Genomic DNA, 25782 nt, shown 5'->3' on the forward strand with positions numbered 1-25782 from the left:
TGAAAACCGTAAATGACCATATGTTCATAACAGTTCTACTGAGAAAAGAATTTTAAATTTTCTTTAAAATTATGAAATTTTAGATAATTTGTTGTTAAGGAATTTGTCATTTGCACGATAGATTTCAAGGTATTATGTATTCCACATAGTTTATGATTCTTCAAGCTAAAATAAGTACAAAGTGCATTTAATCTAAAAGGGGATATACAACTGATATCATAATCCTGTCAAATGATATGCATCAAGCTATGCTTCTGGTGCATAACGCGGATAAATCCTCTGCTCCCTCCTTTTGTGTGTGAATTTTCCTGGTTTCAAGGGAGGTAACTTAGTGTGCAAACACGATATTAGAGGACGAACGCACGCTGAATGTTTTCAGTACAAATATTTTACAAAATATATATATATGGCGTCTGAACATGATCCTCCTGCTGTGAAAAAGCAGATTCTTGCTCACAGTGACGACGACGACGATGATGAGGTGAGGTATTATTATCTTTACTTTAAAGACGGACCACATGGTCAAACGTGTCCTCTGGACGTGTTACATTGTAGGGCTACTGTAGACCACAGGTGCTCGACGCGAGCTTGATGTTAAGGAAAAAAACCAATCATCTAAAGGAAAAAAATCATACAGAGTGACAAAAATACTTTAGATTACACCGATGACCCATTCTGACATAGGACCCTCTCTATCATAATATATAAGAGAGAAGGTACGGAACTTCCAAATACTTCGCTCCACCCATGACCCTCGATTTCCTTCTGCTATTTCCGTCTTTAAAGGCACGCGACCATACTATATGGCTTGTTTTACTTCAGAGATATTTTTCTATCCATCAAGCCATCATTGACTTTTCTACGTTGTACCAAACTGAAGTTACGGGCTCCGAAACGTGCGATTTTCGCTAAGTTTTTCTTTGTGGACACTTCCGTGCTCATCTGAAAACCGGTAACAAGAGCGATATGGACAATGTTTTCAACTCTGTGGTGCATCCCTTCTTGAATTACAGAACAGCGGTAGATGCAAAAGTAAGTTTTTTACTTACGATTAACTCGATTCAACTTTAGGAATCCTGTTCCATGCAAGTATTATACATTGTCTTCTTCACTGCACAACACATCGTATACATGCATCTCTATTTTCAAAATAGGCGGCACTAACGTCAACGCCGAAATATCATTGGCTCAAAAGGTTATTCTTATTATCATTGGAGCACGGAAGTGTCCACAAAGGAAAACTTAGCGAAAATCGCACGTTTCGGAGCCCGTAACTTCAGTTTGGTACAACGCAGAAAAGTATATATTAAAGTTGTTTTGCTATTGTTGCTTACTTTAAATTTGTAAAGTTTATTTGAATTTCACTATTTCTATTTCATGAAAAATCTTAGTCAATCAAAGCCCATAAATGTAAATAAAACAGCATATGGTGTCTCACCTAGACCAGCAAGTTGTTCTCCACCTTTTTTTTTTTTTGACTGGCGGCGGAGACCAACGTTATTCTGCACCACTCTTGCTGAGCCGTCCGCACTATGTATCTTCGGATGATCGGACCGCGCGCTATTAATTAATAAATTTATTTAGACTAACCTTTGTATCCAGACGGTAAATATAATCCCTCTTCTAATGATCCACAGCGTTAAATCCTTTAGAACACACACTTTTTTAGTATAAATCCCTGTCAGAACAGAACACCTGTGTATTCATCGGCTGTTGACCTCAGATTTGAATTACCCACACATGCGTGTAAAGCAGCATCACCACATGGTAAGAGTAACGCGTGAAAACCATCTTGCGATGCATATTTCATTGGGAACTTGCTGATTCTTGGGTGGGAGCTGTGTCGTTACATACATACATACATACATGTTAATACTTAACATTACTTATAACATGATTAGTATGATGAACTTTATTAATAACATTTACAGTGGTATTTATGAATACAAAAATACATGCATGATACATATATATGTCTGTTATAATTGCAAAAAGATATCAAGAAGGAAATGTAAGAAAGGGAAGAGCAAGAAAGACTCGGTAAGTGAAAAGGCTGTCGACCAAAAATTTGAGTATACAAAGACAATTCTCGTCAGAGGGATGGAAGATAAAGTAAGAAGAGATGCTGTCAGAGAAAATGATGGCCCATCAATGGTGTCCTTTTGGAAGCAAGACATGGTCAAATTCCACAACATTAACCACAGAAGATACTTTATCCTGCGGCACAATCTAATTACAAGTAAGCCATGTTATGTTTGTTTCAGAGCATTAATGTCTTTATATGTCAGTTAGGTCAAGCTAACTCCATCTAACATCTATGAAGGAACAACCTACATTGAAGCCTTTTATTACTGTAATTATTCTATATTAGTTCATTCTCCCAGCAACTATAAAGAACAAAATGGTTATCCATGATAAAACACATACAAGAAAAATCCACTAAATGTTTGCTTATTCATAAAGTAGTTTTAAAAATTCCTGCATTATACTTTTTTTGGTCCATTTTTTTGCGGCACTTAGTGTTTGATTTAGGGTTACTGTACAAAAAGTATCAAAAAAGCAAGTCAAAATAAACTATAAAAGTTATGACAAGTGTTTAATTGGATGTTACAAAAGTTCCGCAGTAAAGATTATATCGGTTCATTTATAAAAAAAAAAGTCACCTATATTTAATAATTTTGGAACATCAAGGAAGTGACAGCTGAATACCCATTAGGACTATATCAGAATCATCAGATGCATACGTCCAATATTCTGAAGAAAATAGTTTTAATTTAGTGTGATCATTCTGTGGTAGTATATAACATCTTTATTTCATTTGTGGGTCAGTAGCAGTAAATGTGTATAAGAATCAGTTAAACAATGAGAAAACAGTCCTAAGTAACAAAGCAGATTAAATTCTTGCAGACTTGTCTGGGTGCGTATCAAAGAGAATGCAGCAAGACTTGGTGTGGAACAGAACAGTTAATCATCGAGGAGGTGCCGGAAGCAATGATGAGGTTGACCTAGTCAACGACTTTTTGAGCAAGGAGTTCAAAGGTAAATCATTTGATAACGGAATTATTATTAATGGTTTTAAATTGGAAGAATTGTGTTTTATAAATATATGAAGTCTTAGTATATGCAGTATTTTGTAATTCGTGGAAATACGACTTTAACATGATGTTCTTGATGTCTAATATATTATGTGTTCATTAATTTGAAAACTACCACATAATGTTAATTTTGGAGGTTAAAATATTAATGCTACTTTTTATTATCTTTATAGAAAGCTTACGATTGGCCGGTCATCAGCTGAGTGACGCCACTTTCAACAGACATAGCAAGTTGGCTGGTGGGGTTGGCCATGTTCTAGACAAAATATATTCTACAACAGTCTCTGAATTGGAAAGTTTCCAGACCGGAAAATCAACATTTTCACGAAGAAAGGATATTGAAACTTTTGTCAGAGTACTGAAGGATGAGGAACTCTAAAGAGAAATCCCTGGAAGATATCACATAACTTATCAGAATTTCTGCTCAGAAGCAAGAATAAAGAACACAGACATATACATATCACGCATAAACAAATTGTCACGCAAATTTGACAAAAGCAACAAAATTATCGCTAACTCACATGTCAGTTTATAATGTATGTATGTATGTATGTATAAAGTTCATCATACTAATCATGCTGTAAGTAACAATTTGCTTCACGAGGGATTAAAATATGAAGGAGAAAGTTTATATTTGCAGTCAAAACAGGAGATGGGGAGGTGAGTTGGATGTACATGGTCTGATACCAGCAGTGCGGGGGAATATTTCATATGAAAAGGATCGTTATTATTATTATTATTATTTCAGAACATGCAGTGCTGTTTTAAATGTTTGGTCCTGGTTGACTGAAGAATAGGGAGACCAAGTATACTGAGGCAAAAAATCAGCAAAGACACGTTTGATTGAAATGTATCATTCCTCCACAGATAAAGAGACACAGGACATAATTATTAAGGAATTTTGAAGACCCGTGGTCACAAGGGAAGAAGAAACTATTGTTTTTGATTAAAATATAACATTATCCATGTTGTAAGTTATGGTGTAAAATTATAACATACGTATATATGTATGTATGCATGTATGTTTGTATTCATAAATACCACTGTAAATGTTATTAATAAAGTTCATCATACTAATCATATTATAATTAATGTTAAGTATTAATATGTATGTATGTATGTATGTATTCATAAATACCATTGCAAATGTTATTAATAATGTTCATCATAATAATAATAATAATAATGAGGACTTTGTATAGCGCCTAATCTTTAGAAGCTCTAAGCACTTTACAACATTAGACAACACCTATAAGATAAGAAACATAATAATATTATTACGAATACAAGCAACACGAAATTAGAAAAACATTAAAAAATTAAAAACATGCTGAGAATATTTCAGGTAGGAAACATTATTAGGTCTTTAAGTTTGTTCTTGCAGTTGAAATAAGTGAGTTTTGAGAGTCCTCTTGAATGTGATCACTGTGTCTTTGTGTCTAAGTTCAGTGGGCCATTCATTCCATGTTGCTGGGCCCTAGTATGCAAAAGAACGCTGTCCATATGACTTTGTTTTCATAGTGGGAATAATGAGTATACGATTGTCAGAAGAGGAGTGTAAGTATCTTGCTGGCGTGTACACATGGGTGAGGTCAGATAGGTATGTTGGACTAGAGTCAGACAGTGAAACGTAGCACAGAGAACAAATTTTGTGTTTGATTCTGGATCGAATGGATAGCCAGTGTAGGGTACAGAGCAGCGGGGAGGTGTGCTCTGATCATGGTACTCTAAGTATGATCCGAGCAGCTGTGTTTTGAACTTTTTGAAGTTTCTGGAGTAGATATTGAGATGAACCAGACAGAATTGAGTTGCAATAGTCCAGTCTTGAAAGTACTAATGAACACACAAGTGTTTTAGTGGCATTAACTGAAAGATATTAGCGAATTGAGCTGATACGTCTCAGCTCAAGATATGCAGCCTTGCATATGTTCATGATATGTTGGTGCAATGTTAGAGTACTGTCCAGAGTAACACCTAGGTTTCATACTGATTGTGTGAATTTAATGTTGGCATTGCTGATATTTATTGTTTGAGGTAAAGGATATTAATAAGAAAGTCTTTGTGTTGTGATCAGAATGGCCTCAGTTTTATCATCGTTCATCTGCAGCTTGTTACATGTCATCCATGATTTCACATCAGAAATGCACCTCTCTACACCTTGGATGGTAGCATCAACTTCAGTTGGGTGGCTAGATTTGTATATTTGGGTGTCATCAGTGTACAATTGGTGAGACACTAGATGATGATCTATGACACTTGAGAACAACTGAGTGTACATAATGAAGAGAACAGGTCCAAGAACAGACCCCTGTGGAACACCACAACATAGATCAACTGGGCTGGAGTGTATTCCATTTGCAGATACAATTTGTGTCTTGTTGACCAAGTAGGAACTTGAACCACAGTAAGGCTGTATCATGAATGCCAAATACATGCTGGAGACGGTGAAGTAATATATCATGGTCTGTTGTGTCAAATGCTGCAGACAAATCAAGGAGGGTGAGGACTGTAATCTTTCCGCTGTCCAACGCAGAGAGAATGTCATTAACTACTTTTAGAAGAGTTTGTTTCAGTATTGTGGCAAGGGCAATATGCAGATTGGACATTGCTAAAAAACTATTTGAATTTAGATGAGATACAAGCTGGGATAGAACAACCTTTTCTAAGATTTTTGAAATGAATGGGAGATTAGAAACTGGGCGGTAGTTCTTTAAATTGTTATGGTCTAGTGTTGGTTTCTTCAGCAGAGGCTTTACAATGGCAGTTTCGAAAAATGATGGGAATTCCCCAGATGAGAGAGAGGTATTAATAACATCAGTTAGTGAAGGCAATACTGGATCTAAGCAGTCAAGCAGCAGTGATGTTGGAATTGGATCAAGTTCACATGACTTTGGTGCACTCCTCATCAGGATTGTATGTACGAAATCCATAGGCAGGTTCAAATGCTGCTAATGGTTGCAGCTCAAATTCTGTATCCCAAATGTATGGTGACGACGAGTCAATTGAAATTGTGGTGTCAAGCTTATCTCTAATGGTTTGTACTTTGTTACGGAAGAAATTTGCAAACATGTCTGGAAGGTCGACTGGAGAGAAGGTAGTTGGAAGTGGTGTTGATTTGTTCCTTGACATTAGCTTGTTAGTAATCTTGAAGAGCTCTTTGCAACTGGAACTTTCCATGATCTTAGTAGTGTAGTGGGCTGATTTCACTGCATGGACTATATTTGTGACATTCTTCTTAGCGACTTCATAGATTTGCTTATGAATAGTGAGTCTGGTGGAAAGCCAGAGCCTCTCAGCTTTACGGCGGTCTCTTTTAGTAGTGTGAAGCTGGTCCCTAACACTGCTATACCATGGAGAACACTTTTGAATTGATACTCTGCACTTGGTAGCTGGGGCATGTTTGTCAAGTAATGAACGCAGACAGTTGTCGAGTTGTTCTGCAGTAGGAGGTAAGCAAGTTGTAAGGTTAGCTTGGATGTCGTGCATTAGTTTGGTTCTATTTATCATAAGGAAGTTTCTCTTAGTAGCAGATAAAGGTGGAGGGTTAGGGACTGATACGTCAAGATGGCATATAATGCAGATGTGAACTGATGCAAGGTCATGGGATACCAGGGAGGACTGTAGAATGTTATCATCAGGTCTGTGAAGAATCCAGTCTAAAATGTGACCATGTTTATGGGTGGTTTGGTTAACGGACTGTTTGAGGTTGAAAACATTAATGGAATCTATGAGTTTTGATGTATTTGAGTTTCCGCGTCAGTCAAAGTGAAAGTTGAAATCTCCAAGAATAATCAGGTTGCCACTTATCGAGATTCCTTAGTCCAGGAGATTTGGAAACTGCTCCAAAAAGAGAGAGTCAGCCAGCTTGTTTTTTCTACTAGGAGGAGGGCGGTATAGGCAGAAAAAATGGACTGACCTTTGCTCTAGTGTGAGTGTGGTTTGGACTAGTTCAAACGATATGTGGTCGAAATGGAATGTTGTGGTATAGTTAAGATGTTTTATCATGGAGTTCTTTGTGATGACAGCAATTCCACCTCTGCGAGAATTACGGGGAAACAACTTGATGGAGTAAATGGAGTAACCAGTGGGTGTTAGATCCGCACACTTGGGCTCATCACCTGATGTTTTTAGACATGTTTCTGTCACGAAAAATATGTCAACATTTTGGTCGTTGATAAAATTAACTATTTCTGTGCGCTTTACCGGTGGTTCTACTGACTGACTGGGCATTGAATAATGCAATGCGCAGAGGTATTTCTTGGATAGTTGACACAAAGGTTGACGAATTAATTGGGATTTGAATTAGGTTATCTAAATTAACGGTCAAAATTTTTTTAAATGCTTGTGCCAAAATAAGGGAGATAACTGGAATTCTTCTTCCTGTTCTCCACCGGCAGCTTTGAAACAACGTTTCTTTTTTTGCTTCTGTTTACATTTAGGTAATGATGAATGTAGTCCCAGTTCGTTTAGAGCACAGTGTAGTGTGGAGAGCCAAGGAGTGAACATTTAAAGCGATTAATGAGGGTCCATGGTAGCATAAATGAGTTGACTGGTGAGTATCACGTGATGGCGGTTTGTTCAAAAACATTGGAGCAAGACAGCTGAGAAAAAGTCTAATTATTGTCGTTTCCAAAACAAGGAGATGAAGAAACACATACGAAATTAACAGCCAATACATAATGAACACAACAACGAAGATGAAAACAGGCAACAAGCACAAATATCATGAAAACGGCACTAAAAATGGAACAGCTGCTTCAAGCCGGTTAAGCGATACCTTGTTCTTCTTATCAGTAATGTAAAGTATTAATATGTAGATATGTATGTATGTCATAAAATCCATTTATACCATTGTAAATGTTATTAAATATGATTGAAGATACTACCACCAGTAATAATAATAAATTAATATTATTATTATTATTGTTATTATTATTATTATTGTGTAACATATTTTCACATCTGAATACAGTTTTTGGTCTTTTTACAATTTATTTATCATTCACTCTATCTCACATTTCTGACATGACGTCTCTCTCTCTCTCCTAAATTTCTGCCTTAACGACACAGCTCCCACCCAAGAATCAGCAAGTTCCCAATGATATATGTCTCGCAAGACAGTTTTCACGCATTACTCTTACCATGTGGTGATGCTGCTTTACACGCATGTGTGGGTAATTCAAATCTGAGGTCAACAGCCGATGAATACACAGGTGTTCTGTTCTGACAGGGATTTATACTAAAAAAGTGTGTGTTCCAAAGGATTTAACATTGTGGACCATTAGAAGAGGGATTATACTTACCGTCTGGATACAAAGGTTAGTCTAAATAAATTTATTAATTAATAGCACGCGGTCCGATCATCCAAAGATACATAGTGCGGACGGCTCAGCACGAGTGGTGCAGAATAACGTTGGTCTCCGCCGCCAGTCAAAAAAAAAAAAAAAGGTGGAGAACAACTTGCTGGTCTAGTGTCTCACCCAGATGACAGGAGTCAGACTCCTGTTTCCAGATTAACGTACCATGGGCGAACAACTCTGTATTTTAGCGGTAATTGCTTAACTTAAGTATGATAGTACGCATGTATTATAATAAACATAAATTGCAACTTACATATAAAAATGAATGTCCATCCTTGCACTAGCAGAATATTTCCACAAGAAACGAAAGGATTCAATGATCAAATCAAACACAAATGTAATTAAAGTGGAAGTCCATGAATAACAATATTGCAAATTAGAAACAAATATTATTTAACTTATTATGAAGTTTAAGTGTAACATTTGCAAATAAACATAAAATTTTTACAGTTATTATTACTAGTAGTATTATTGAATTATTACTGATTTCAAGAAAGTTTAACTGTTATTGCATTCTCATTTATATATGAGAAGTAGGATCGTAAGCAAAATTTTGTCAACTTTTGGTGCATGTTGGTTACCATGGAATTAAATTCCAAGCTCATACTTGTAAGGACATGTATGTCATGATAGGTATATGAAGCATAATCATCAAACATCAATGCCAATTCAGGTTTGACTGAAGTTTTTTTTATATGATAATCAACTGAATTGCATGGACTTTACAAAAGGATGATGTTCATTATTTTTCAATGTAAACTTGTAGAAAATGTTGACTTTTTAGAGGAATTTATGCTATGTGATAGTTGCATCCTTACTGGCTACGACTTTACATTTATAAACAACTCTAGATGGCGTGTGTAAAATTATTCAGAAGATCCTCTTTGCTGCGATAATATAGACCATGATATAACAGCGTTGGAGTATACTGCAACTAAAATGGGAAGATGAACTTGTGGTTATTTTGCATGCAGTGCTAAAAGAATCTGATAGCCTGATGCCTCTCTAATTTCATATCGAACCCCTCTTATATATTAAGTGTACAAACTGGTGGCTTGTAAAAAAAGTCAAATTTACCAGTGAAAACATCCCACTGATGAAATGTAGAAATTTATTTTAAAGCTGCTTAAAGACTGCAGTAGTAAGTTATTAATATTTATCCCCATGTGCCCATTATCTTTATGATTCCCTCTACTTATCATATCCTCAGCCTATCATGGTTTGTACCCTTAATGTGAATTGTAACACTTATATTGTAATATTGCTTGAAGCTGTTAAAATCACCATACACTGTGTTCAGACATATCCACTTAATTGAACTGATCATTGAAAAATGTTTATTAACTCTCAAAACTCTTTGCCAGCTACCATTTTGGCAAGTATACATGTCCATATTTGTCTATTACTGAAAGTACATCCATTGTTTGTGCCTTTGAAATAAATGCCATGTGATGTAGATTGGAATGTCACAATTATGCCTAGTAGTAATAATATGAGCCTATGTATATAAACGGAGCAGTTGGGTGTGATTCACACCCAGCGCTTTTTCATCGTACTATATCAGATTTTGAGCATGTTTTCTTAATATCCTGAAAGAAATTAAATAGTCCACTTATCAAATACTAGAATTACTCAATATCATTGTTGAAATACATGTAAAATATCCTTTACCTTCATGATCTGATATATTCTTTTGAACTGCCTGCATATTAGTTCATTTGATAACTGCTTCCATTTTCAGCCTTGTTTTTCCAGGGTTCACACGGTCCTTGAAGGTCTATTTAAAATCTGTTTGTTACTTAAACAAATCATTTATTCCTATTGATAAACCTATCTTTACGTGCATTGTTACATCATAATTCGCTTATGTTGACGTCTGGCCTAAGTACTGTATGCTGTGATAAACTAATATTAGTACCCCTATTCCTACCTCAACCACAACAAATCAAGTTGAGACTACAACATCGTAACTATGATACATTCAGTCATGCTACCAGACTATACCTTCAGTCGAATTGACCTCTGAAGACGCAAACAGAAACAGCTACAATTAATTGAATGACGGCTAATCCTTCTGTTGTTTTTTTTAAAAATGTACCAATAGAATAGTTTTGCTGAAACTTCAGAGAAAACTGATTATTTTTGAAGTACCAATTGCTGTGTATAAATACAAAGCAAATGGAAAAAATCGCAATCAGAATTATATACTGTCAACAGTGCAACTTTATCATGGGTAAACAAAAGTTTACTGTTGCATGTTCATCATCTCATCATAAGAGTAAGTTAACAAAATTAACAGCATTTGGATTAAGTGCAAATTCATCAGACAACACAATCCTTGAACCTGATGTTATACCTGACAGTCCAACATCACCTACATGTAGTGATGGTAGTAATGCTTCATGTGCAACACCACATCATGATGAATGGGTCAAAAGTTCCCAAAAATGTCTCGACAGCTGGAAACTTGGGCGCCTGTGGTTGCGATATGATACAAAGTTAAAGCTGATGTTCTGTGATATATGTATCAAGGCATTAGTTTTCAATTCATTTATAACTGTCTGTGATATTTTGAAGGAGTGTGTCACCAAACATGAATCCAGACGGGGTAATTGATCTTTTACTTTTGCCATCAATCCCATGTTACAACTCCAGGGACTTAAATTATGCAACAAGAAATAGAAAAACAAACAAGTTTTGCATAACTGAAAATAATTCCCTTCTCAAAATACAGGAATGAAAGAATTAAATTAACTTAAAACATGGTGAATGAATTCCTTTTTCCTAAAAGTCCTTTCAATTCTAATAGTTCCAAGAAATCCGAATACGTTCCAACAAAAAATGCACTTTCTTTGTTGAAGTTTCACATGTACACAAAGATTTCCAAAGAACTAAAATAATAGTCGTACAATAAATTTAGTTAATGCCGTACAGTTATTCCAGCGTGTTATGCAAAAAATAAATCTTTTCAAAAATGAAGTTGAAAGATTGAATCCGAAAACACGCAGATTGGGAGCTACCATCAGGAAGTTTTTTGGTCATATTTAAGCATCGTTTTCACTAAATATTCACCAATGTTTCGGGTCCAATACAGGTAAAATTCTTGCTGTTTCTCCCTGTGAAGTACGTTATCACCCCCCCACCTCCACATGCCCTCATCTCATATTCTGGTCAGCTGTGCCAAAACTGCACAATAGCTTAAAGTTAGACTCAAGCTTCTTCAACATACTTCAGAGAAACTGCCTGTTCTACAGTGAGTCAAAGCACTAGCAATTGATTGACAAATAAACAATGCTATTTTTGTTATAACTAACTATGCCTAAATTGGGTGTGAATTTATGTTAACAGTTCAAATGTGGTCTCAAGCTACCATACATGTGACAACTATTTCCCACATTTTATACCCCACCTTATTTCCTTATTGTTAACTCATATATGCATATAACACTGCTTTCTAAATAACATATTTATTCCGAATGAGTTTTGGGGGGCACATATGCACTGTGATATGTTTCTTTGTTCCTTCTTTAAATTTAATGATGGTAATTAATGCTTATATATATGGTACATTAATGCCAAGTGTTGACTTGTGTAAGTTTCATTGGTGGGAATGGAGATCCAAGTTTGCTTGCAGAGAAAAAATCTACAGCATTCAGTGATAATTCTTGGGATTTAGGAAGCAATTCACTACAAGCAAAGCATGTAAAGAGTGTCAAAAATAAATTTCTGAACTCCTGGTTGACGGAGATGTACTTTATGAAGCTAGCCATAAATGGGGGGGGGGAATTTGGGGATTTAATTCCTGAATACATGAAATCGGTGGTTGCATTATATGACACGTATCTTACATTGCAATGTACCATCATATAGTTTTAGTATTAAAATGTCATTTTTAGTATCTGTGTGATGTGATTTGGATTTTGTATGTAGCTTTAACAATTTTTCAGTCATTGCTACGATGTCTGCAGTGGCGCAGTTTATAGTGATGTCTAGCAGTGGGGCATCATGCCGCAGACATGTAGTATGATGTCCCACCCAGTCACATCATCCTGACACCAGGCCAACCAGTCCTAAAACTAACCTCTTAATGCTGAGAGCCAAGGGAGGCAGCTGTTAGTACCATTTTTATAAGTCTTTGGTATGACTCTGCCAGGGTTCGAACCCATGTGCTTCTGGGGCGGGCGCTCTAACCTCTAGGCCAATGGAATGGTCCAGGTCTATTATGAAAATTATAACAAAGAACATGGCAAACATAAAGTACATCAGGTTTTCCATGGGGGAATACCATTGTCTTTGAGTCAGATTGAGATAGACATGTTTACCTCCATAGGTAATGATTATAATATTTACAGACCTGCTAACCAGGGGCCTCAAGTGGTCTAAAGCGCTCTCCGTTACGGATCACTGTCATCTCACCTCTGCGTAGGTTCGAGTCTCGGATTCAGCCAATGTGGGTCTGTGAGAAAGCTTGCCAATAGCTTCTCGTGGGTCAGTGGTTCTTTCCGAGGTTGTCCCAGGTTCTTCCTCCGCCATTAATACTGGCCACCATGTATAGCCTATATTGTGTTGAAAAATGGCATTAAACCCACAACAACAACAGACCTGCTAACCCTTTTGATTTTGTCGTCTTAAGAAAATTACCCTTAAAATATGGACTTGGGCATAAAATCAAAAACTACAGAAAAATGGTCGTTGCTGAAAAGTCTGGATAATTTGTTCATCCTTGTTTGATTTGGATCCTGTTTTCATATTATAATTATTGAAATTAGTTAGGGAACCAGACTAACTTTACAACAGCACCTCAGACACTTTAAACTGCACCTATTTATTCATGCAAAGCATGTGCATGATCAAACTGTTGATTATAGAATTTTTTTTACAAATGGCATCCAGCAAGCAATGCATGTTTAAGGACAAATAGTACTAATTACATGTATATGGAAAAATGGGAATCAGCCTGGAAATGGGTGAACGTAAGATAGAGTGAGTATATATGGGTTTGGCTGGACTGGATTGGTTCATAATGTAAGTTTTGTTTTAGGAAAAATAATCTTTTGAGAGCTTATCCTAGTTGTAAGTGAAAAAAAGAGACTTTGTTGATGGAATTTCAGTCCTTTAGTAGTCTTTAGTTTTGAACACTGTTACTAAAATTAGCACCTGACTCTTGAAAGCACATTTCAAACACATGCAGGGCTAGAAAATATGACAGCTCATATCCTTTCCTCTACAGAGAAGCTGACAGTCAGGTTTCATCTGTATCGATAAATAAAGGTTTGATCATGAGCACTCAGAAATTTTAAGTTATTGAATTTTTAATATGATGTTTGCATAGGTATACAATGGGAATTGAATTAGTCCATAAGATGAAAGGGAAAATAAGACTGTTGAACAATGTTAATAATCAACACAGAATAATGAAAAGAAATATTTAGATTCTTGTGAATAAAAGTCGGAAGGGACACAATTACATTTATTGGAAATCGGACGCAATTACGTTTATTGGAAATACGTGCCAGTTTGAGTATGTCTTGTGGCGGGAGATATGATTGCCGCCATCTTGTGAAATGGAAAAGAGTTAATGTCAAGTTGAGAGATGGCAACAAACCATTGAGCTGCATAGGGTTTGGAATTAAAGTTTATGCAGCTGTACTAGTGGTAAATGAAGTCAACGCTTACTTTACAAATTTTTGAACATAATGTTTATCATTGCTGCATGTTTCGCATAGCAAACTTTTAGTTATGTTTTCCAGCTTTACAATAGCAGTTTGTGATATTTTGTTTCACCTTACTGAAAACTGGTAAAACTGATGAGAAAAATAAGCAACTGCCTTACTGAGACAGACTCGTCAGGGTTGGCAGGTCTGTAATTTAATGATTCTCAGAGAGAAGTATTAAGTTGTTGAGAAAATAAATACCCCAGGTCAGGTACACAGTAAACTTGATTTTGAACAAGGTCAGGTACAAATGACAAATTTATGTAATATATAATCATTAATAAAAACAAACAAGTAATACAAATTCAATATACATAACACCTCCCCTCATAAAAAGATTTATACAATAAAGTCGTCGATTAAATATTAGTCAAATATGCATGTGATTAAAAATTACATGACATTAAGTCTTGTGAATAGCACAAAATATACATGAAGCAATATAATACTTCTATACATATAAAAGTGCATCTGTAATTAGATTATACTTTCCCAAGATGTATAGATCAATAAATTATGATATCCCTGTATTATTAATAGTTATAGATTTTCAAGAGAGCCTGCAGTCTAGACTTGAAGAACCTAACTTTCTGCCAGATCTACCTCCAGAAGAAATGTGGAATCACATCAAGGCTGCCATTCTGCAAACCTCAGAAGAAATCCTTGGATTCACCTCTAAGAAAAATAAAGACTGGCTTGATGAAAATAACCAAGAAGTCCAAGAACTGCTTGCCAAAAAGAGATCAGTGTACCTAGCCCACCTCGCTCAACCATCATGTCCACAGAAGAAAGCAGCCTTCTGCCTTATCTGCAGCTCCGTCCAGTGCAGTCTCCGAGACATATAAAATGAATGGTGGACATAGCATGTAGAAAGAATCCAGCTGTACGCTGACACTGGTGAATACAAGGTTTTTTTTGAAGCATTGAAAGCCTTGTATGGTCCATCCTTCCAAATACAGAGCCCTCTACGAAGTGCAGATGAGGCCCCCACATTGCAAGAGACTGTAAAAGCCATAGAACAGCTGAAAACTGGAAAGGCTGCATTGAAAAGATGGTATCCCACCAGAGATACGGAAGAGATGAGGCCCAGCATTGTGCACCAAACTCCAGTTTCTCCATTTGCTGCTGGGAGCGAGGAAAACTTCCACAAGACCTCTGAGATGCAGTCATCATCGCCTTGTACAAAAACAAGGGGGAAAAGTCTGACTGCTCAACCTATCATGGGGTCTCCATTGCAGGCAAAATCTTTGCTCGAATTTTGCTGAACAGACTGGTGCCCACCATTGCAGAAGAACATACTCCAGAGTTAGGGGCACAATGCACATGGTGTTTGTCCTGAGACAGATCCAGAAGAAATGCTGAGAACAAAACAAATGACTGTACATCACATCTGTGGACCTGATGAAGGTATTTGACATGGTGAGCAGAATTGAACTGTGGAAAATCCTTGAAAAGCTTGGCTGTCTTCCAAAGGTTCTTATCATGGTCATCCAACTACATGAAGACCAACATGGTCAGGACAGAAACAATAATGACCTGTCACAGACCTTCCCCATTGCAAATGGCATGAAACAGGGCTGCATTTTAACCCCCACACTGTTCTCAATCTTCTTCAGCATTATGCTCCAAAAAGCAACAGAAGACCTTGATGACGAAGATGGCACCTATATCCGATTTCTTACTGATGGCAACCTCAGGCCCATGCCAAGACCTTGGAAAAACTGATTAGAGAACTAATCTTTGCAGATGCCGCCACTCTTGTTGCCCAAACAGAAGCTGCCTTAACAGCGCGTAACATCCTGCTTTGCAGAAGCTTGCCAGCTCTTTGGTCTTGAGATCAGCCTAAAGAAAACTGAGGTACTTCACCAGCCTGCTCCCAAGGAAGAGTACTGGTCACCAAGCATCTTCATTGACCAGACAGAGCTGAATGTAGTCCACCAGTTCACCTACCTGGGCTGTGTGATAACCTCCGATGCCAAGATTGACAAAGAAATAGACAACAGATTGGCCAAGGCAAAAAGTGCCTTTGGTAGACTCTATAAACATGTGTGGTACAATGCCAGTCTCAAGAGAGATACAAAGATCAGCATCTACACAGCTGTCATGTAGACTGCCCTTCTATATGGCGCTGAATCTTGGATCACCTACAGCCACCACCTCTGCTTCCATGAATGGTTCATCAGCGCTACGTCTACACCATCCTCAACATCCACTGGAGTGACTTTATCACCAACACTGAAGTCCTCAAACAAGCAAGGATCACCAACGTTGAGGCCACGCTCGTGAAGATACAGCTACACTGGGCAGGGCACATGTCCAGGATGGAGGATCACTGCCTGCCAGAGATGCACTGTATGGTGAGCTGTCCACTGGCCACCATGATAGAGGGGCACCTCGTAAGAAATCTAAAGATTCCTTGAAAATGACCCTCACCACTTATGGCATCAGTCACCACCAATGGGCATCACAAGTTGCTGACCTTGAAAGCTGGTGATGCACAGTTCACTGGACCACTTCCACTTTTGAACAAAACAAACAGACCATCTTGAAGGAAAAACAATGGTGAAGAAAAAACCGGGAACCATCTGCAGCACAAACCACAACCCAGACATTCCCCTGCAGCCTCAGTGGACAGACGTACCTGTCATGTATTGGGCTTGTCGGCCACCAGCATGTGTGCAATAGACATGGACATCCCCTTTCCTAAATCTTCACAAGCGAAGTCAAGCCAACAATCTGTAATATATTTAGTTTCTTTCAAATGAATTCTGTATTAACTCCAATAAAACACTTATAAATAATGACAAAAAAATATCAAAGGAAACAAATAGAATGGATTCTTTTTTTCCTTTCAGGCTTTTGATAATATTATATGATATTTAAAGTTTTTCCATGCTGTTTCATAATAATGATTTTTCCCTCATATTAAAATATTTCCGCAGAAAATTTAATTTCAGTCTTTATTGTTTTCCGTTTGATTTATTTTACTAGCATTATATAGGCAGTATATTTGATAATAACCAAGTTTTAGCATAGTCCTGGCCATCACAGAAGTCTCTGTTATGAGTTTTCCACTTATAAAAAAGTAAAGAAAACCATCACATGAAAAGCGGTCCTGGCTTACACAGTTCACACTTACCCCAGGCCACAGACTGTTGGCAAATATGATATTAGTTAAATTGGACATTTCCATTCTGTCTTTCATTTGAATTGTAGTATGTATTTAAATTTTGTTTCATTGAATATTTCTTAATTAGTACTTAATTTCACTGTCAACAAAATGTTGATGACATCAGAATCTCAAAACAAATGCATGAGGTCATGAGAAGCACGGCACACAAATCAAAGATGGGCATAAAGTTAGGACAGTTGATGATACTTCTGTCAACAGCTTTGAACTTTGTGTGCAAAGCGAAACCTGTCACTTATGAATGGGGAACATATTTCTAAGATTACCTATATAATTAATCTACACTTGACCTTACCATACGTGTGATTCTACTGGCAACAGGTCTAAATACAATTTTTAAGTTTGTCTACCGTATTACCATTTTATAGTTAAAAGCTACCACTTTTGAAAATTAACAGATTTGTATACAAAAAATTGAAGGATAAAAATGGCAATGGTAATTTTACATGTTCTATTCATGCACTACAGAAGCCAGCCAAAACCAGTCTACTGGGTACCAGAACCATTCCAATAGCTGCTGCAAACAGTGTATTGAGGCATGTTTGAGTAATAGGATTAATGCTGATGTGTACACAACAAGCTGTTAATTGATTACCTTATTGTTGTAATCTGGTTAGTTTAGGCCAAATGCAGGATGTTTTTCTTAAGGTTTTATAAATAATAAAGGGATCACTAAAATTGAGCTGTCCTTACGCAAAAGTGAGATGAAAAGGAAAGACCAGCAACTATATCATTTAGGCAGAAACACTTAAGAAATTTTATTTTTTATTTTGTCTTGTTTAATTGCTATTACATTGTTCAAGATGTTTCAGGTTCAAATTTAATGTATAATAATTGAGCTGGCCCTTGCTCATGCTTACACTAGTGTGGTGCAACACTGGTTAAACATATTAAGTGATACCTGTGACCATCATCAAAAGTGTAAAGAAAAACTGTGTAAAGCAGGACATGTTTTCAGTTGCTTAAGAACATCAACACTGCTGATCCAATGAGTAAGGAAGACATTGATAGAGCATTGGACTATGGCTGACATCAGGATCTGGAAGAAAACATTACTTGAAATATATTTTCAGATCTGAATAGACACACAAGTCAATTGAATATGATTTTGTTTATTTCTTTTCATATTTGAAGTACAGCAGTTGCAGTGTTATGTGCCAAATAATAGTAAATCATAAGTCAAATTGGGAATATGGAAAATAGAGTAAAGGCTTGAGATTTTTTTAAGTTAACAGTCCTGGGTCTTTGTCTGAAAAAAAAATCCTTTGAGCACTAGACTGTAATGAAGCTTGTAGATGTTGCCACTTCCAGGACACCACTGGAAATAAATAAGCCATACCAAGGCTTATGGGTTAGCCAAGGTTTAATCAAGATGTTTTTGTGTAGTTTTATAATGTTTGCCTCATTTGTATAAAATTTTCTTTTAAACCAGAATATTATTTGTTTTCTTTACCTCAAGATAATTTTTAAAAAAATTCTAACATAATGGATGTAATTGGTTCTTTTTCATCATATCAGAGCAAGAATTTCTTTTTCAAGTTGAATGTTTTTTGGGGCTGAAAATTAAATCCCAGAAACCCACCCAGCGTAGCACATACTGCCATGCTGTCAACAGTTGAATGCCATTTTTCAGTCTCAGATGAAGGCAGAAATTCAGATTCATACATACATATTTTGATGATCATATATGTGTATTATGCATCAGTCTGTGTGTATGGTGTCATTTTTTTAATGTGTATTATCAAACACATCCATGTCTTTGGGGGTGGGGGTCTGGACAGAGAATTTGCTTTTTGATAACTTTTTAAATTAAAAAAAAAAGTTTCACCTGCTGAATTAGAGATGAGTCTTTTAACTTCATACTATGTTTCTCTTTGATCCAAGGTCCATGAAGCACCTTGTCTAGTTACTGATGCATAAGTGAAAAAACCCAAGGGTCCTAGCCTTGTGACACATAGAGACCTAAGACTTTTATCAATTATCTATGTAGGCCTTTGAATATGATGTGCCCAACTATTGTGTGTGTATGAAGGACTCCTATGTGGGTGATTTTCTGCACCCCAGATAAAATATATTGCCCCAAATGTGCATGATTAAGTGTTTCCGAGACCAGTGATTCTGCTTTTGACCAGAACTATCCTGCTGTAGACCATAAACATTGTTTGTTTATATTTAAAATTACCAGGTAATGCCTAGTTTTTAAATACCTGATCCCTGTTTGATGTTGCAAATCAATTATTATTTTACAAAAGTATTAATGAATTTAGCTCTGTATAAATAATAAGTGTAAATTTGTATTTTAAATCAGGTTATCACTCATATTAAACTGTAAGAAATGTTGTAAATTGTTTCTCCATCCTGCAGGAATTTGATGAAACACTGGCAGAGAGACTTTGGGGTTTGACAGAGATGTTTCCCGAGAGGGTTCGCAGTTTTGTTGGATCTGCCACCCATCTAGCTGCAACATCAGTTAAAGTGGGTTACAGTTACAGTCGCAGTATCATTTGGTTTGTGGCATCCTCTGCAACACTTCTTGTGCTTCCTGTTATGTTTGAAATGGAGAGAGCACAGCAACAGGAAGAACAGATGCAAAAGCAGAGACAGGTAAATTGGTCTGGAAGAAACAATTTAATTTCCAGTGTTGATATTGATTGGGGATTCAGTCATTCATCCCATACAAGCAAGTGAAATGCATCTTTGGTCTAGTTCAGGGTATATCAGAAATTTTATGCTTTTTACAGCTTAAAATGCCTCTTTCTCTTTCCCCTATAGTATCCTGTGATATAAATGGACTTAGATATGCAAGCCTTTACCTCATATAATTAAAGAAACTTTGTTTGTAATTGAAACTGAAGATGACATTAGTTTACTATAATATCTGGGGCCCCGAGTGGCCGAGTGGTCTAAAGCGCTCTTTGTTACGGATCACTGCCATCTCACCTCTGTCTGCGGCGGTTCAAGTCTAAGATTCAGCCAATGTGGGCATGTTAGAAAGCTTGCCAGTAGCTTCTCGTGGGTCGGTGGTTCTTTCCAGGGTTTTCCGGGTTCTTCCTCCTCCATTAATACTGGCCGCCATGTATAGCCTATCGTGCTGAAAAATGGCGTTAAACCCCACAAGAACAACAACTATAATATCCAGTGCCAGAATTTGATTTGTTTTTTCATTTTCTGTTTGATGTTTGTGATGTTCTCTTAGCACTCAATACTAAATATGTTGTAGAAGGAGCTGATATCATTTGCTTTAAAATGATGGTCACCTTTGTGTTCTCTGCATTAGAGTACTAAAATTATCAGAAGTTACAAGATATGGTATTTTCCTTTTACATATGCCATTAAACCATAATAATTATAATTAATTTTTTTGTCCTCCTGTTTTTAGTAGTGAGAACTTTTTTGTTCTTAAATTACCTACCTGAAAAAAATATATAAATGTTTGAAAATTGACCTACACTATAGTGCATGTATTTTCTTGCTGTGCATTTTCTTTGCAGGCTTTAGCCTTATTGAGAAATCTAAAATGCATCTAAATAAATTTTTTTTACAAATGTTGGTAATTTTTAGACCCTTTATTTTATTGACAAGATAACGTTGCTTTGAACTACACTGACAGATATTTTCTTGTCAGGTGTGCCATTTAATGTAAGTTTTTGTTATGTAATTTAACATATTAAGTAAAGTATGATGTGTTATGCTGAATGCATGTGTATCCTGTTTAATAAATCTGTCTGATAATTATTGGGGGGGAAAATGCATCATGCACTTGTTTCTAAAATATTTGTATGTGTACTTGTTTTGTCTCCTTCAGATCCTTCTTGGTCCTAATGCTGCAGTAGCAGGTTCTGCTGGTCATGGAATGATTCCTGGCATGATGCCGGGGATCATGGCTCAACAACAGCACCATCCTTCATAGCAGGAGTAACGATGGTAACAGACATTTAGAAGAAGAGAGCTCCCATGGGAGCTGTGGCACTTGCGATTCTATTTGTGCAGTCAGTTATTACAGCTACTAGTATAATTTATAATGTATTTTCACTGGTGAGTTAATGAGAAAAGGAACTACATTTCTTGGGTTAACAACTTTCAGCAATAACATGGCATTTAATCAATGAATTATTACTTTTGAAAGAAAATGGAAATTGTTAATAATAAATGGTGGTTGATAATGAATGAACAATAAATGTAATTAGAGTAAAATCAAGAATGGAAGTTTTCATGGTGCAGATCTTTTCAGGTGAACCATTCAAACTTTCATATGGATTACTGATAAATTGTTATACACTATGTAAATGTCCAAGGTAAGAAACATTATTGCAGGCAGCAAAGTTTAGGTGGCAAAGTTGTGAAAGCAAATAAGACTATTTCAAAACTAGTTTGAGTGCATCATGTAATGTAGAGTATTTTTCTTTGTCCATTTTGTATATCCCCCCCCCCATTTTTAAGGACTGGGGACAGTGTCTCCTGCTCTTGGGATCTTAGGTGCAACACTGGTTATTATTAAAGCATTATTGGATTGATTGATCACATTTTGTTCACATAAATATGAGGTATGTTCTGAACTATTTCAGAATTTACAAAATTAATAATATGCCTGGATATTAAATTACTTTATTTTCAAATTTTTCATGAGCTCAGTGGACTGGCACACTTTGTAAGTTAGCAGTGCTTGTAATATTGTTTTCCCCAGCAGTGTCAGATTGTACTACTCGATTTGTATGTGCAGATTTTTTATAAGATAATAAAATATAAAATTAAAGGATTGACTGCTTCTTGGTCTGTTTCTTCCTCTACTCTTTGGTACATTTGGGTAAGTAAAATAGGAGTTCTCTACTTAGTGTTGGCCCAGGGTGGCCAAGTGGCCTAAGGCAATCGCCTTTATAGATCACTAAAATTTCTCACCTCTGTCTATGCAAGTAGTCTTGACTAAAACAACCCAAGAGAAAGCTTTCTTGTAGCATTCTATGGTCATTGCTTGTTCCAGGGATGTTCTTCCACCAAATATACTGGCTGCACTGTATAGCCTATCATGTGCTAAAAAATGGTATTAAACCCCACAAAACCAAGCCAATTTTGCTTACTGCTATTTATTTCCACAATTCAGTGAGCTAGTTTCAGGTTAAATTGCTCCAATATGAAAACTGGAAATATGTTAAAAATATTGTGGTTATGTCTATCAGCAGAAATACATGGTGGCCAGTATAAATTGTGGAAGAAGAACCCGGGAAAACCCCAGAAAGAACCACCAACCCACAAGAAGCTACTGGCAAGATTTCTCACATACCACATTGGCCGAATCTGAGATGCGAACCGATGCAGACAGAGGTGAGATGGCAGCGATCCGTAATGGTGAGCGCTTTAGACCACTTGGCGACTCGGGGCCCCTAATAGTTTTGTTATTTTAGATATAGTGGCAAACATTTGAAAAGTGTTTACATTGCTGTCTGTTATTGTGGACCATGAAATGTTAGCCTATTTTCTTTTGCACATTTTCTATCCTTACACTTGAACTTTTAATTTTTGTACAGTCTTGAAGTTTGAACTTAATAGCAACATCGAGGGACTATAAAGAGCTGACTAGAACCAGAGGTTTATTCATTCTTTAATTATAATGTTCTTAAAATCTGCTTCAGAAGCTATTATCATTGTTTACCTGTAGAAGCCAGATTTTACTTTGTGAAAATCACAGGTTTTGAGTAACCTTGGAGTCACAGTCAGCAATATATAGGTCATGCATCAGTAATTACCTTGATTAGCCACTACATGAAATGCTTGCAATGTGCACTCCACTCATCAATTTCCATACTCATTTATATGTACAATACACGGTTAACCAGTTGTGGGTAACTCGTATATTAGTATGGATGACATACCATTAATTAAACATGTTTATTTCATCTGCATTGTTCAGAAAGGGCCTTCCGACTAGGCTAGAAAGTGAATAGATCTAGCATGGATCATAGACATAAATAATTAACCCATGCTAGTGAAATAAATGTAGGTCACATTGACCTTTGGTTGAATATGTGTAGTAATAAAATATGTATCCAATTATCATTCATCCAATAAAGGAACTTTTAACACAAAATTTCAATAAAGCCACTGATGCAAATACTATAATTAAAAAAAACCCTCTTTTTGCAATATGAATTTAAAAACATGGCATGATGCATATACTCACCAAGTTCAGTTGAATATATGTGTATAACATGCCAAACACTCAAGTGGTCATAAACCAAATGCAAAAACTTACCCAGAATCAGCAGACAGTATAGGTTATGATTTGCTTTTGTTTTAATGGTGTTGCAGTATAGAAAATGAATATCATCATTTGAATTATTCTAGCATGAAGAGTAAAGGATGGAAAAATAGTAGTGTGCATGACGATAATTCCCTCGCCAAGTTACATGTTTCTAGAAAGAATTGTATGAGTTATTCCAAAAACCTATGGTCATGAGGTCAGTGCAAAAAATTAACCTAAGCTTTTAAAATAGGAAATCCATTACACACGGACATTTTTTGTATGGATGCAATACTAAGATGTATACAGTCATCTAGTTTAATGTTTCAAACATGAACAATAGAAGTCGAACTGAACGCAAGTCGGTGAAGTGTGAAATATGAGTAACAGTGGCCTGCTTTTAATTAGATGGAGTGGTACTTAAATTGATGCATCATCTCACAAAGTTCATGATTCTAGTTATAACAGTATTATATATGAGATAAAGTGCCAATCTGGGCATTAGTTAAATGGAATAATTTAATGTAATGGGTCTGTGAATTGTCTGCAGATTATTGATCCCCAGAGTAATTTTTGAGATCTGCAAAAATGTGAGAAATTTTTGTGAGGGTTAAGCAGTCAATCCACAAAGATGAGAACGACAATCATTCTTCATTAATTTAGACAGCTTATATTACTTGGCTAAAAATGACCAGAATATCGGATTGCATTTATTAGCCAATCACCAAGTATGTTAAGTAACATACCACTAATCATACATTTTGCATTTGTCTTTGTGAGAAGAAAAAAAGAATCTGATAAAATTATGGGTAAAGAAATTTGTATGATTTAAAAATGAGTGTTTTAATAGCAGCAGTCACTTATCATTATTGCTTAGGTAATCTATTTTCATGCTGAAAATACACTGTCCATATGATGTGAAGAGATCCTCCGCCCCCCCCCCCCCCCCCCAGAGTAGAGAAAAGTCACTATGACCCTTTGACCTATTGCACACCACTCTGTCGCATGGTCATGTGCAGAAAGCAGATTTACCTTATGTGTGATTCTTTTTCATGGATGCCATGCGGTAGAGATATCTGCCACGTGACCAGTGAAATTATGCCTGTGGACAATTCAATTACACCTCAACTATTGGTCTTTATCTACAGTGTTTAATAATTCTCAGTGTTACAAATGTCCATTCATTCTAAAGAGAAAAACAGATATGTAGCTTTTTCTTTTTTTTTAGTACCATGTGCTCTACCCATGTAAATACAGACTGTGGTAATGGGTAAGTCTGTTCTAGGGCGATAACAGACCCTGCTTAACTGCTGAGGACATTGTTTCCTCCATTTTAATTTCTAACTCAATTAATTACAACTTTGCCACATGCTTGTGTTGATATTGTTCATGCATTCGCATGCTACCTCAATAAACAAATGCACAAGTGGAAAATCTTATTTCTTTCAATAGAAAACAGTAAATTTCCACTCTTTATTTACGCATAAGTCAAGTTTATTGCATTAACGAGGGAGGACACTTCTACAACCTGGTAAGTCTCACAGACATCCATTTAAAAAAATGTCAGCAAAACTGGGGGGCAATGTGGCCACAAAAAGGCCTCGTGGGATACTCTCACAGATTGCATCAAGTGTTCCAAATAAACAAAAAAAATCATTGCACCACTTGTGAACTGTGGTCTTCTAGCACCTAGAATCCATTGGATTCCATCAAGGATGGAAGAAAATTCCGTCCCCTTCTTCCTCTGAATTCTCTGGCTTTTCTTCCAGGTCTTACTTTTTGGGACAACCATCTTCAGCGGTTGTTGAAGCCCCTCGAGAAGGATGGTCCTGATGTTTGAGAAGCTGTTCAACTTCCGCCTGTAGGGAGATGATGGAAATTTCTCACATCCCTAACAACATGCATGCTTCAGGTAGTGGGTTGCTCCTTCCTGTTGTAAAGGTAGAGCACTGCGACTGCGGGTTGTGCCCTCCCATTATTTAGGTAGAGTACTGCAATGGCGGGTTATGCCCTGCTATTTTGGAGGCAGAGCACTGCGATAGTGTGTTGTACCATCCCATTAGGGAGATAGAGCACTGTAATGGCATGTTTGCCCAATAATGGTTTGCACGCTCCTGTTTGGGAGGTTGAGCACCACATTAGCGGGTTTCTGCCTCAGTGAGGGAGGTTGACCAATGCAATACATATT

General features: G+C 36.6%; 1 protein-coding gene across 1 annotated transcript; it reads left to right on the forward strand.

Moving 5' to 3' along the window:
- Nucleotides 1-304: 304 nt before the first annotated feature.
- On the forward strand, nt 305-22112 carry LOC149802843 (mitochondrial import receptor subunit TOM22 homolog). Its single transcript, XM_089952298.1, has 3 exons — nt 305-481; nt 19724-19963; nt 21165-22112. The coding sequence occupies exons 1-3, from the start codon at nt 407-409 to the stop codon at nt 21267-21269; spliced, it is 420 nt and encodes a 139-aa protein (XP_089808424.1). The 5' UTR covers nt 305-406; the 3' UTR covers nt 21270-22112.
- Nucleotides 22113-25782: the final 3670 nt, after the last annotated feature.

The sequence above is a fragment of the Sinohyriopsis cumingii genome, chromosome 3 (genome assembly GCF_028554795.1).
Source record: "Sinohyriopsis cumingii isolate HCF-2022 chromosome 3, ASM2855479v2, whole genome shotgun sequence".
NCBI lineage: Eukaryota > Metazoa > Mollusca > Bivalvia > Unionida > Unionidae > Sinohyriopsis > Sinohyriopsis cumingii.